General features: G+C 34.7%; 1 protein-coding gene across 2 annotated transcripts in view; it reads right to left on the minus strand.

The window, feature by feature from the left end:
* Positions 1–12,689, minus strand: part of arr (low-density lipoprotein receptor-related protein 6) — a 190,633-nt gene that overhangs the window by 4,157 nt on the left and 173,787 nt on the right. For both annotated transcript variants that reach the window (XM_075310354.1, XM_075310355.1), the window contains exons 3-6: positions 1,283–4,248; positions 1,059–1,219; positions 731–1,000; positions 33–663 (exon numbers count right to left, since the gene is read on the minus strand). In XM_075310354.1, the coding sequence (XP_075166469.1) occupies positions 33–663; positions 731–1,000; positions 1,059–1,219; positions 1,283–4,248 (4,028 nt within the window). The remainder of the gene's footprint in view (positions 1–32; positions 664–730; positions 1,001–1,058; positions 1,220–1,282; positions 4,249–12,689) is intronic.

The raw sequence follows: 12,689 nt of genomic DNA on the forward strand, positions 1-12,689 counted from the left end.
AATCTCCATCGTAAAAAAAAAAACAATCTTACCTTATTTATAGGACATTGAAATTCTCCCGGTCTCTTACAGCAATCAGCTTCATCATGACCATTGGCACAATTGGTCGTCCCATCACATACCAATGCCTTATCAATACATTCTCCCGATTGACAGCTAAATTGATCGGGCCGACATGAGGGGCATCCCACCTCATCGGATTTATCAGGACAATCATTTTGTCCATCACAACGCCACGATGCCGGTATACAATCCTTGTTCATGTCTGTATTTGATCCCGTTCCACCAGATACTGGTGCGGCACAGGTGAAATGATCTGGCCCACAAGCCGGTAGGGCTCCACAATTTAATTCATCTTCCAAGAGCATAAGATTTTTAGGACAAGAACATATCTCACGACTTCGTCCCTCCGACGAGGCTATACAAATATGGGAACATTTAGTGCGAGCATGTAGACAAGTGTGATTTCTAAATAATTTCGATTCTGGCGTCCAGACAGCCACAATATCGGTTATTTGTGGCATACGCTGCATTTCTGCACGACGTCCATCACCATTAATGGTTATTTTTTCTACACCAGTCTTGTCGTCCAACCAATAGACAAAACCCTGGAGGGCAGCAATGGAAATTACTTGCGATATATGGGTAGAGACTAAAATTTTTCTGTAACGAAAGGAAAAGCAAAAGCGTGAGACATCTGAGTAGGAATTATGCTTTAGGAATTATTTACTTATTTTTTCCATTAATGTCCATGGAATCTATACGTTTGCCATGGGCATAATAGATCATATCAGTCTGTTGATCTACAGCTAATGCTGTTACTCCTTCCAATTTGAAAGCCAATACCACACGTTCAGCTCCATCAACTCGAGCTCTTATAATGGCCTGTTGAGTACCAACATCGGTCCAGAATAGTAAACGCTTCATAGAATGGACGGCTATATTTCGGGGTTTCTCCGAATCACCAGTGTCAATGACCCCAATGGCATCGCCAGTAAAGCTAAAATCAAAAATCATCATTATCACCAAGCAAAGTAGATTTCCCTGATTAATCTCACCTGGTAACATTTATACTATTCGAATGGGAACAGGTCCAAAACAATAAACGGCCAATAACATCTATGGCAATATCGAATGGCTGAGATCCAGATCCTACTAAAACGGAGGAACGAGTTCCATTAACCAAAGCCCTCTTGATACTATGACTGCGACCCTCCACCTATAAAACAAAGAATTTGATTTGATTAAACGCTTCAGATTTCTTCCCCATGCCATTGCTTACCCAATAGACAAAATGCGTTATGGGATCATATTCCACAGCTCTTATATTCTTTCCCGTAACCGGCAGTGGGACATTAGGACAATCCGTAGTATTGGGCATTAGTCTACCAAAACTATTGCGTTGACTGAATATTATATAATTCTTGGGTGGTATACATGAAACGTTGTCTTTGGCCAAGGTGTAATGGGTGGGACAAGCACAGGTCATACCACGACGTCCTGGCAGAGGTAAACACAAATGAGAACATCCCCCGTTGTTGGTTTTACAAGGATTCGTTCCTGACTGCCTTTGTCCATAGAATACCACCAATGAACTGATATAGGTCATGCCACTATGTACAAGACTTCGATTTTGTCCTGTGATCTTATGAACCCTCTCAATATCTCCCGTATTCCAATCACTCCAATACACATAATCTTGATACAAAGACACCGCATAGGGTTCATCAATATCTGTACTCACTAGGACCTGACGTTTTTTGCCATCCCAATCGGCCGACTCGATTTTGGTGGGCCTTGATTGTGTAGCCCAATAAAGGCGACGAGTTTCCGAATCCAGGGTAAGTCCGGTGGCATGATTGGCACTGGATATTATCGTTTGCAATTCGGAGCCATCCATTGCTGCTCTCCTTATGGAATCTGAGGGTGATTCTGTCCAATACATATATCCCTTACGTGGTTCCAGAACCAAAGATCTAGGTTCTTCCACGCCCTTCCATAGCAATACTCGCCTACTGCTACCATCGAGACGGGCCACTTCAATACGCCTCGCCTCTGAATCTGTCCAGTATATGTTGTGAGCCAACCAATCGACTGCTATACCCTCTGGCCTTATAATACCAGCATCCACAATCCTTTGAACATACGATCCATTCAAAAAGGCCCGATAGATACATTTAGATTTCTGATCTGTCCAATAGATACGCTTGTCGGCCACATCCACATCTAAAGAGTGGGCATAACGTACATCTTTAAATGGTATTTTCTCATCGTTATGATTGCCCTCGTTGTTCTCTATGGAAATACGCCCAATGTAGCCTTGATTGGAGAACAAAAGATAGGCATCTGGTATGACGCAGGTTTTCTTATCGTTGGCCAATTCATATTCAATGGAGCAACGACAAACATAATCACTGGGCCTATTCAGGCAGAGATGGGAGCAGCCTCCATTGCGGACTGCACAAGCATTTGTTCCCTTGACTTCACGCAAACGGGTGACCTTGAGACCCATTAAATCGGGATATTGATCTACGACTACTATGCGATTATTTCCAGTTATCTTGTGGGCCCGATCGATCGATCTGCGCTGCCAATCGGTCCAATACAAATAATCATCCAATATACTAAGACCAAACAAATGCTTCAAATTATCACTGATTACCACTCGACGATCAGATCCATCCATGTTGGCCACCTCAACCTTGTCTGTCTTGCCATCACACCAGTATATTGTTTTGGCTTCAATATCCAGGGCTATGCCATTGGGCCATACCAAATCTTCGGATACGAGAACCACTCTTTCTGAGCCATCCAGTGAAGCCCTTTCCACTTTTGGTTTCTTTTCATTCCAATCACTCCAAAACATCCATCCCAGGGTGGGGGCCAAAGCTATAGCCCTGGGCTCCTCTAAATGTTCATAGATTAGAACCTTACGGGCTGAGCCATCCAGACGACACACTTCAATGCGATCCGTGGCTGTGTCAGTCCAATAGAGATTTCTTGCCAACCAGTCCACAGCTAAGCCATCTGCATGCCGTACTTCGGAAGTAACAAAATCCGATATCCCTGTGCCATCGGGATGAGCCCGCTTTATGGTAAAGGCATCTACATCAGACCAATAAATGTATTCGTCTACCGGATCATAGTCAATGGCTATGGCATATTTCACTTTACCCAAAGGCAAAGGGAATATTGTGAAATCTGGTGAGTCTAGAGATATTTTCGAGATTTGTCCTCTCTGGACAATAAAAAGCATTTCCTGGGAACCATTGGCACATGTATTGTGTGAGATCAATTTTACTCCTGTGGGACAGGCACAACTAAAGCCCTGAGCATTGGTGCTGAGTAGGCATAAATGACTGCAATTGCCATTGTTATGAGCACAAGGATTGTCCTCGTAGGGTTGCAACGAAGGATCCCATGTCCTTACCGAATTAGGAGCCTCTGGTGTGTCTATCAACTCTTTCATTTCTTTCGACTTCAAATCAAAGACATTCAATGAACCCTGTGACCAATCCGTCCAATATAAACGACTATCAAAATATGTCAGACTATAGGGATACTTGAGATTATTAACCACACTTCGACGGTTACTGCCATCCAATTTCATGACATCGATGAACTTCAAATGGCCATCGGCCCAATAAATCAAATCACTTTTCAAATCCACAGTTAAGCCATTGGGCCAAAATATATTATCCTTGACCAAGGTCATTCTTGAGGTTGGATCTCCATCCATGCTGGCCCTCTCGATTTTCGGATATTCACCCCAATCTGTCCATATCAGGAATCTTTTACCAGGTACTAGAGCTATAGCCCGCGGCTGATCCAAATCCGTCCAAAATAACACCTTCTGATATTTGCCATTCAAAGTGGCCACTTCAATGCGATTCTTTTCGCCATCAGTCCAATAGATTTTATCCGTGAACCAATCAATGGCCAGACCTTCGGGTTTATCCAAACCCGTTGATATCACAGTTTGTTTGGGCGCTTTCAATATAGGGCCCGTTGTATTCGTATTGACACATTCGATCGTTTCACGACCACAATCAGTCCAACATACCAGATTTTTGGCATAGAAGAAATCTATAGCCATAGTTTCGGTGAGATCTTTGACCAGAACCTCAACTTGTGGTCCACCGGTGGGTTTTGTTATATTCGCCACCTGTATATCATGGTAGGTGGTGAAGAGTAATGTGGCGGGTGTATTGAAGAAACTACCAGATGAAGTTGTAAGGCTGTTGTGCACTGAAATGAGAAGAGGGAAAGTTTTTATTTAGTTTTTTTTAATAGAAAAAGGGGAAAAGAGGAAGTTGGGTTCATATTCGAAGCTGATACATTCACATCAATCATTACTATCCCATAAGTGGATAATATCGAATGACATTTTTATTAAAAAGTTTATAATTGAAAATATAATCGTTGACTTATGTATAGAAAATTTAATGATTGATGAAGTTTTTATAAGAAACGCTGATGATTGACAATAGATTAGTAAGCTGACGGCTTTTTTATATGATTTGTGCTTTCTTTAAAAAATATTAGGAAACTCCTAAAGCTTTATTTTTGCAGATTACAATTTTTTAGTTGAATCACTTTAACCGACAAAAATTAGTTTCGCAAAATTTTCATTTAAATACTTGTATTATATCACAGAATATAAAATTAAAATAAAATTAAAAACACAGCTTCCATTTAGTAGCACAGTGTATTAAGATATGGCAACTCTGCAACTAAAGCTTCAAATGTCAGTGTCCTCTTCTGGGATGATAAATGATATTGACGAAAACGTACTAAAAATTTATTAAAAATGTACTTTTCGAATCCATAAGTTGCTAAAATTAAATAATATCAATTTTAAAGACTAATGCAAAAGTATACGTATATGTAAATCTAGACCGATTTGGAAATTTTTTTTTAAGATTTTCTAAAAAATCCTATTTTGCAAAATTTTATTTCTATAGAAAATTTTTTCACCATTTTATTTCTGCAGAAAATTTTGTAAAAAATGTATTTCTATAGGAAATTTTGTCAAAATTTTATTTCTATAGGAAATTTTGTCAAAATTTTATTTCTATAGGGAATTTTGTCAAAATTTTATTTCTATAGGAAATTTTGTCAAAATTTTATTTCTATAGAAAATTTTGTGAAAATTTTATTTCTATAGTAAATTTTGTCAAAATTTTATTTCTATAGAAGATTTTGTCAAAATTTTATTTCTATAGAAAATTTTAACAAAATTTTATTTCTATAGAAAATTTTGACAAAATTTTATTTCTATAGTAAATTTTGTCAATTTTTTTCTATAGGAAATTTTGTCAAAATTTTATTTCTATAGGACATTTTTTCAAAATTTTATTTCTATAGGAAATTTTGTTAAAATTTTATTTCTATGGAAAATTTTGTCAAAATTTTATTTCAATAGAAAATGTATGAGGACGTACCTCTTTGCAAAATCTACTAAAATCAAGAATTCTACCAATCTACAAAACATCCATTTTTTGTAGAATTCTACCAACTGTGGCAACCGGCTAAGGAGCCAGCTCTAAGCATTATTCCTAAAGACGTCATCTGTGTATTTCGTCTCCTTCTGGGCATTTCAAATATATACATTATCTTATAATACTCTGTTCCTCAATGTGTCGAAAAAAAATCACATTTCACGTTTCACATTTGCGGGCGAATGTGGTATAGACAATATTCCTCTCAAAAATATTGAGATCCTGTAATAAAAACTAAAATATCCTCATTTTGGAATATGTTTATTTCTGCAATGTCTGTTTTTTATATTTTTTATAGTTGAGTTGATATCTGAAAAACGTTCTCATTTAGGGTAGAATAACTCTATATAGAGTAAGTTTGATGAAAAAGCACCAAATGGCTCGTGATCGTGCTACGGTGCTTTTGGCAGTCGAAATGTATCAAAAAAACACAAAAGTGTCAACTTTATCAACCCTGGTCCTCTTTAAGATTAATTGTTTTGTCAATCTTTTGTTGTATTCGTACGCTATTTAAAGTTAAACTCTTTCTCAAGGTTAAACTCTTTCTCTTTCTGTCTTCAAAATCAGCCGTGTGTCCATGTTTCTCCGATTTCTTTTCTATTTTCATTCGATGTTCAGTTACTCTTGTGTGTAAGTTTCATTTTGTTTGTCCTATGTATAAGAGATCACAAGGTTCATTCTAGAATACATATCTATAAGAAAAAATTGTTTGTTGATAGCAAAAAAAAAAAATTATAAGACATTCATCGTTGATGACTTTTTTCTACAAAACAATCATCCTCATAAGAAAAAGTTGTTTTTTTATTGATGACTTTTCTATAAGAATTATTTGTAGTTGATATCTTTGTTACAAAAAAAAAAAACTATATTTGTTGATAGTAATTTTCCTAGAAAATCCTACTAAACTATATTGCTGAGAGTATGAATTTCTGGACTAAATGTGATGGTCTGAGTCTTGTGAACAAACATCTCAATGAGTGATACCTTTTTTAGTATAGCAATATATGTCGAATATTTGTTTAAATAATGATAAAAACATATTACAGTTATTATTAATGCCATTTAAAATACCAACAAGTACTTAATTATTCTCCAACACATGTCTATAGCCACTTATACAAATTTAAATTATGCAAAATCTCTGCATGCTAAGTACATAACAATACTCACTTGTAAGTTAACAACCTAGCTGACTCTCTCTCTCTCTCTCAGCATTTTGTATAGAGTGGGTGGGTAGTGCAGGTGAATTCACCTCAAGCATAAGAAAAGCAATGCATTCAGAGGATACTACATACAAGCATATGTATTGATGGTAGTTATGGTAGGTGGCAACATCGTCAACACCGTTTACACATTGAAAAGAGGGCATTCGAATATGCTTTTGTTGTTGTTGCTGTGCTCTTGCACTGATTACACAAAATGAAATGGATACGCACATAGAATAGCAAGAACAACAACAACAACAACAACAGTAAATATACAAACTTACTTACGCATAAGCACGTAAACATTGCAAAGTGTAGAAGGTTTTGCCCAACCACTACCACTTCCCTTTTTCACATATTTGATCAAGCTTAAGTAACGGCCATAGTAACAGAAAAGCGATTTATAAAAACTCTTTAGAATTTCCAGCCCCATGAGGAAAATCTTTGTTAATAGGAATCGTATTAAAAAAGAAGAGATTTAGATACGTTGGCATCATCTAGGATAGGAGATGAAGTCAAGTTAATGGTGAAGAAGCCTTGTATATTGTATATATACAAAATTGAGTTGTTTGTTTATTCCTTCAATCTTGGAAATAATGCGTACTAAAAAAATATATAATACAGAGGGATGTTGTTTAATTGGCTGGTATACACTGAAAAGATACTCAAATAGTAGTTTAAATCTTATTGTATTAGGAAAATGTATTCCCCCAAGCCAATTGTGTCATTCATAATAGGACTTACAATTTTGTAAGTCAAGAGGGAAATGCATGCAATGAAAGGGATCCCCACTGAAATGGACGATAGTCAATCTTAGTGGTAATTAGCAATTACCAAATATGAAGTTCGTTTTTTGTTTTTTTTTTTTTATTTTTTTTGTTTTGGCTCAGATAGCAATGAGAAATATAATCTATGCGCTCAAAAAAAGTGAACCCAAAGAAAATTTGTGTTAATTTTTAGAAATTTTTAACTAACGCCAATAGACACTAGTTAGATTTTAACACAAAATTTTCATAGTTATTTAAATAAATATTAATGATTAGGTCGAAAGTACCTATCCCATTTAATATCATAATTTATTATGCTTTTAAATTCTTTAATAAATAAATAAAATATTAATGTTATCTTCCTTTTTATTTTTTTTTCAGGTAAGTCTAATTTTTGGAAAATTTGATATGTTTAGAATCGGTAAGAAATAACAAGAACCATGTCAATACGGCCATACCGAATCTTATATACTACTAACTGATCGTCCTCAAATATGGCACAACGTAATCCAATTCATCACCCTTCATGTGTGCAGAATGTCAGCGAAATCAGTTCAGATTTAGATACACCTCCCATTTTTACAAATTTGTCCATATTAGGTTAGGTTAGGTTAAAATGGCAACCCGATTAAGTTTCAGGCTCACTTTGACTATTCAGTCCATTGTTATACCACATTAACTAAACGCACCTATTACATATGGGTACTTCTAGTTTTAACCGCTGAACCTTCTCGATAATTTCATTCTGTTGAACAAACCAGATTGTTCCAAAAACATTAGCAGACTGCTTAAGTTAACGTTTTCCAGGTTCCAGACCAGTAATCTAAAGCTATATGCCTCTAAAATTCGAGGAAAAGGAATCAATTAAACACAAGAGGTGTTTAATTGATTTCTTTTCCTCCGCATCATGACAGCTCATACAGTAGTCATTATACTTCGCGCCAATAGTTTTGGCAATACCACCTATCAGACAGCGACCCGTTATAGCAGATGTCAGGAGTGAAATCTGACATCTTGCGAACACTAGCATATCTAGTGTGCGTTTTAAGTTTAAATGGGGCCATATTTGCCTGGTGTCGTTACAACCCTTGCAATTCTTCCATCGAACATTTGCCATCATAACAGCCTTCTCACGCAGTAAGAGCTTGCAGGTATCCAGAGTCATACCAACAGATTCTAGTTCCCCTGGAATATGTAAGGTAGGTCCTAGCCTTGCTAACTCATCCTTTTCGCAGTTCCCCGGTATGTTCCTATGGACAGGCACCCATATTAGGTGAATATTGTACTGCTCAGCCATCTCGTTGAGAGATTTGCGGCGGTCAATTGACGTTTTTGAGTTAAGGAACACAGAATCCAAGGATTTTATTGCAGGTTGACTGTCTGAGTATATATTAATGCCAACATTTGTTGGAACATTACTTCTCAGCCAATTCGCCACCACTTTTATTGGTAGTATTTCTGCCTGAAAAACACTACAGTGATTGGGTAATCGTTTCGCTATTCAAAATTCCAGGTCCTTCGAATATACTCCGAAATCCACTTGTCCATCAAATTTGGAGCCATCAGTGTAGAAATTTATATAACATTTATTCCCTGGGGAATAAAACCCTAATTTGTAAACCGATCATACTCAAAGTTGGCAAAAATCTAATCTTCTATAGTGGATGTTGCCTTAGAAAACCTCCAGCTATAGGCCTTTTAAAAAAAGTACAAAGGTGAAGTATTTTTTTTAATTCCCCGTTTTGGCTCATATGCAATGAGAAATTTAATATATGCGCTCAAAAAAAGGGAACCCAAAGGAAAATTTGTGTTAATTTTAGAAAGCCGATGTTTCCATTTGTACAATTAAATTTTGCGAATTACAATGAACTACTCGAAATAAAAAATAAGTAAATATTTTTCGACAAATTCCGGAAAATTTATTAGACAAAACTATTATTTTGAAGGAAAAAAATTGATGTTTGAAATTGTAAACAGTTCATGGTGGACATATTTCTGGTCAAATTTACAACTTTTAAGAAATCCTGAAGTATTTTGTGGAAAATACGAATTCAGTGAATCTTTATGCTTAATTTTTTGTATAATTCTGGTAAAATTTACAACTTTTAAGAAATCCTGAAGTATTTTGTGGAAAATACGAATTCAGTGAATCTTTATGCTTAATTTTTTGTATAATTGTGTTTCTCGACTTTAGTTCGTTTAATTATTGTAAGCAAAAAATTTGAAAGTGTAGTGATTTTAAAGTGGGCAATTTTTAACCAAAACCTACATGCTCAAAAAAATCGCTTCTTAGTATATGGTGTCTTCGAAATCCCCAGATATAGGCCCTTTAAAAAAAAGTACATGGGATCCTATGATTGACATTAATAGAAACCCTGGTGGTGTATGATAAATATTAATTAAAATTCCTTATATCTCCCCATGTACTAAATATACATTTGGTAATAAGAGTATATTCGATTTACACTCGAAATCACTATGGATCTCAAGGACATTTGACAGTTTTTTCATAGCTCAACATAATTTCCCCTATTTTTCTTTCATTGACATCGTTCTGCAAACTCTAAAAATCTTTTCCTACAGCAAAATGATAATGAACATTTGCTGTCGTTTCTTAGCCTGGGAATATTTGATGATGACTGTTGGTATTGAAACAGAAATGATTACAATTTTGGTCTCAACGACAACATTAACGGCATCAGCTACACTCTAGGCATGAAGAATAACAGCTACTACTTTCATGCAATCCATAATTCTTAAGTTTGAAGTATAGGGTTAAGATTTTAGTTGGTAAATTACCCAATTAAAACAATTATATTTTTTTAAACGAAGAAAACAAAACGAACTGATTTAATTGAAGTCTTTATCGTTTCTTAATTAAATCTTAAAAATAATTAAATCTTAAAAAAAATTAAATTAAATTAATGGGTTCATTCAAACGCTAAGTTTTAAATGAAGCGATGATTAATAGTATTATAGTCGTCTTTTATATGCTTTAATTTATAAACTAACTATATCAAATATTTAGTGATGCAAAAAAAGCAATAGAAAGGATTGAGAAGTATTAATTACTGAAATTCCCCATTTCTTCAAATATAGTTTACAAAAACGCAGAATAATCAATCGATTTGTAAATATTTGAAAATCCTTATCATGATTAAGAAAACTTGTATAGCCTGCATTATTATCAACAGCATGAATAATGCCAGCATTATAACCTGACAACTTGCTACGAATCTGCAATAGCTGTAGTATCATTATCACCAACATTAACATAGAAGACTTTAATCGTTAAATACTGCATCAAGAAAGAGAGGGAAGAGAGTGAGAAGACCGGAAAGAGAGATATTAATGGAATGAGAAATGGGAATACTTGTAGGTACTACAGCAAGGAAATGAGGTAGGGGGAAAGAAGGTGGTTTAATGTTGATAGTTGACTATTTAACGAATAACCCAAAAAAAAAAATTCTTCTCCAACAATAACTATAATGAGAACATCTAGCATTACCCAAACATTAACAACAACACCAAGGACGAGTCCTGAAATGTATGTATGTTTGGTTGTTGTTGGGTTTTATGCTAGCACGGCATAAAAACGGATTAAAATGCGACGCAGGAATATTTTTAATTATTAATGTATATACATGAACAAGTGAAAAAGCCATCATCATCATCATCACCAACAACATCGCATCGCATCGAAATCATCATCATTTTCACAACAACAGCAGCAACATCATCAGCAACTGTTTTGCACAATAAACATCTTTACTTAAAATACCACCTACATTCGTTCTTTTGTTATAGTTAGAGTTTTACAGCCGAGGGAATATTTTAATCAGCATTAAATTAAATTATTTTAATAAATTAAATATAATTTAATTTATTTCAAATTAAATGAATTTATAAATAATTACAATTATCTTTTTTGACAATTATTTAATTTAATTTCATTAATTTAATTTAATGAATTTTAATATACTTTAACTCAAAATTAAAGAATTTTTCTTTTCGCAGAATTGTCAGCAATAAAATATTTCTACATTGATTTATGGGGTTTTGTTGATTTCAGCTTCAACGATTTTTTAAAATAAAAATTATAAATAAATAATAATAATATATAATAATATTATTTTTTTCGTTGAAGAATTTTCTATAGAAAAATTCTTTGTGAACGATTTTTTGTTATTAAAAATTAATCGTTGTTAAAATGGTCCATTCTTCATGGACATTTTTTTTTGGCCAAATTCTCATCGATAAAATGTTTCATCATCGATTTTTGGGTTTTTAATGATTGAAATTACTTATGTTTCAAAAAAAAAAAAGTGCAAACGAATATTATTCACATATTTATGGTTAACAAATATAAAAATAGGAAAAACAAGTATATACGGCCGTAAGTTCGGCCAGGCCGAATCTTAAATACCCACCACCATGAATCAAATATTAGGGTTTCCTTTGAAATTTCAGGGGGGTTTGAGGCCAAATCAAGCAGAGCAGTTCAACCAATACACTTCCCGGAGATAAATTTAAAGATTTTACCTATGAAGACTATATCAGATTCTGGATTTGGAAGAACCATTTTTGTTTTAGAAGAATCATTAACATCTCTTGTAAGTGTGCCAGAAAATTATAAAATAACGTCTTGATTTGATATCTTAAATCTGTAGATTTTCACCCGAGAAGTAAAATCTGGAAATTTTACATTGAGTTTCAAGCAATTTTCAATGATCGGTGCGCATTCTATACCCTCAAGAAGTGAATTTTCAGGCAAATCGGATAAAAACTACGGTTTCTAGAAACCCAAGGAGTTAAATCGAGAAATCGTTCTTATGCAGGCTATACTAAAACACTGACCGATACTCACCATTTTCGGTGTATCTCTTTATGATCCAAAAATAATTCTAGATTTCGAATTTCATACAAATTGGATAAAAACTACGGGTTTTATAATCCCAAGAAATAAAATCCGGAGATCGGTCATTATTGGGGATATACCAAAACATGAACCAATACTCACAATTTTCGGCACACCTCTTTATGGTCCAAAAACACCTCCAGATTTCCAATTTCAGGCAAATTGGATAAAAACTTCGGATTCTAGAAGGCCAAGAAGTAAAATCGCGAAATCGGTCTATATGGGGGCTATACCAAAACATGGACCGATACTTAACACTTTTCGGCACGCCTATTTATGGTCCTAAAATACCTCTAGA

This window comes from Haematobia irritans, chromosome 5 (genome assembly GCF_050003625.1).
Source record: "Haematobia irritans isolate KBUSLIRL chromosome 5, ASM5000362v1, whole genome shotgun sequence".
NCBI classification, from domain to species: Eukaryota; Metazoa; Arthropoda; class Insecta; order Diptera; family Muscidae; genus Haematobia; species Haematobia irritans.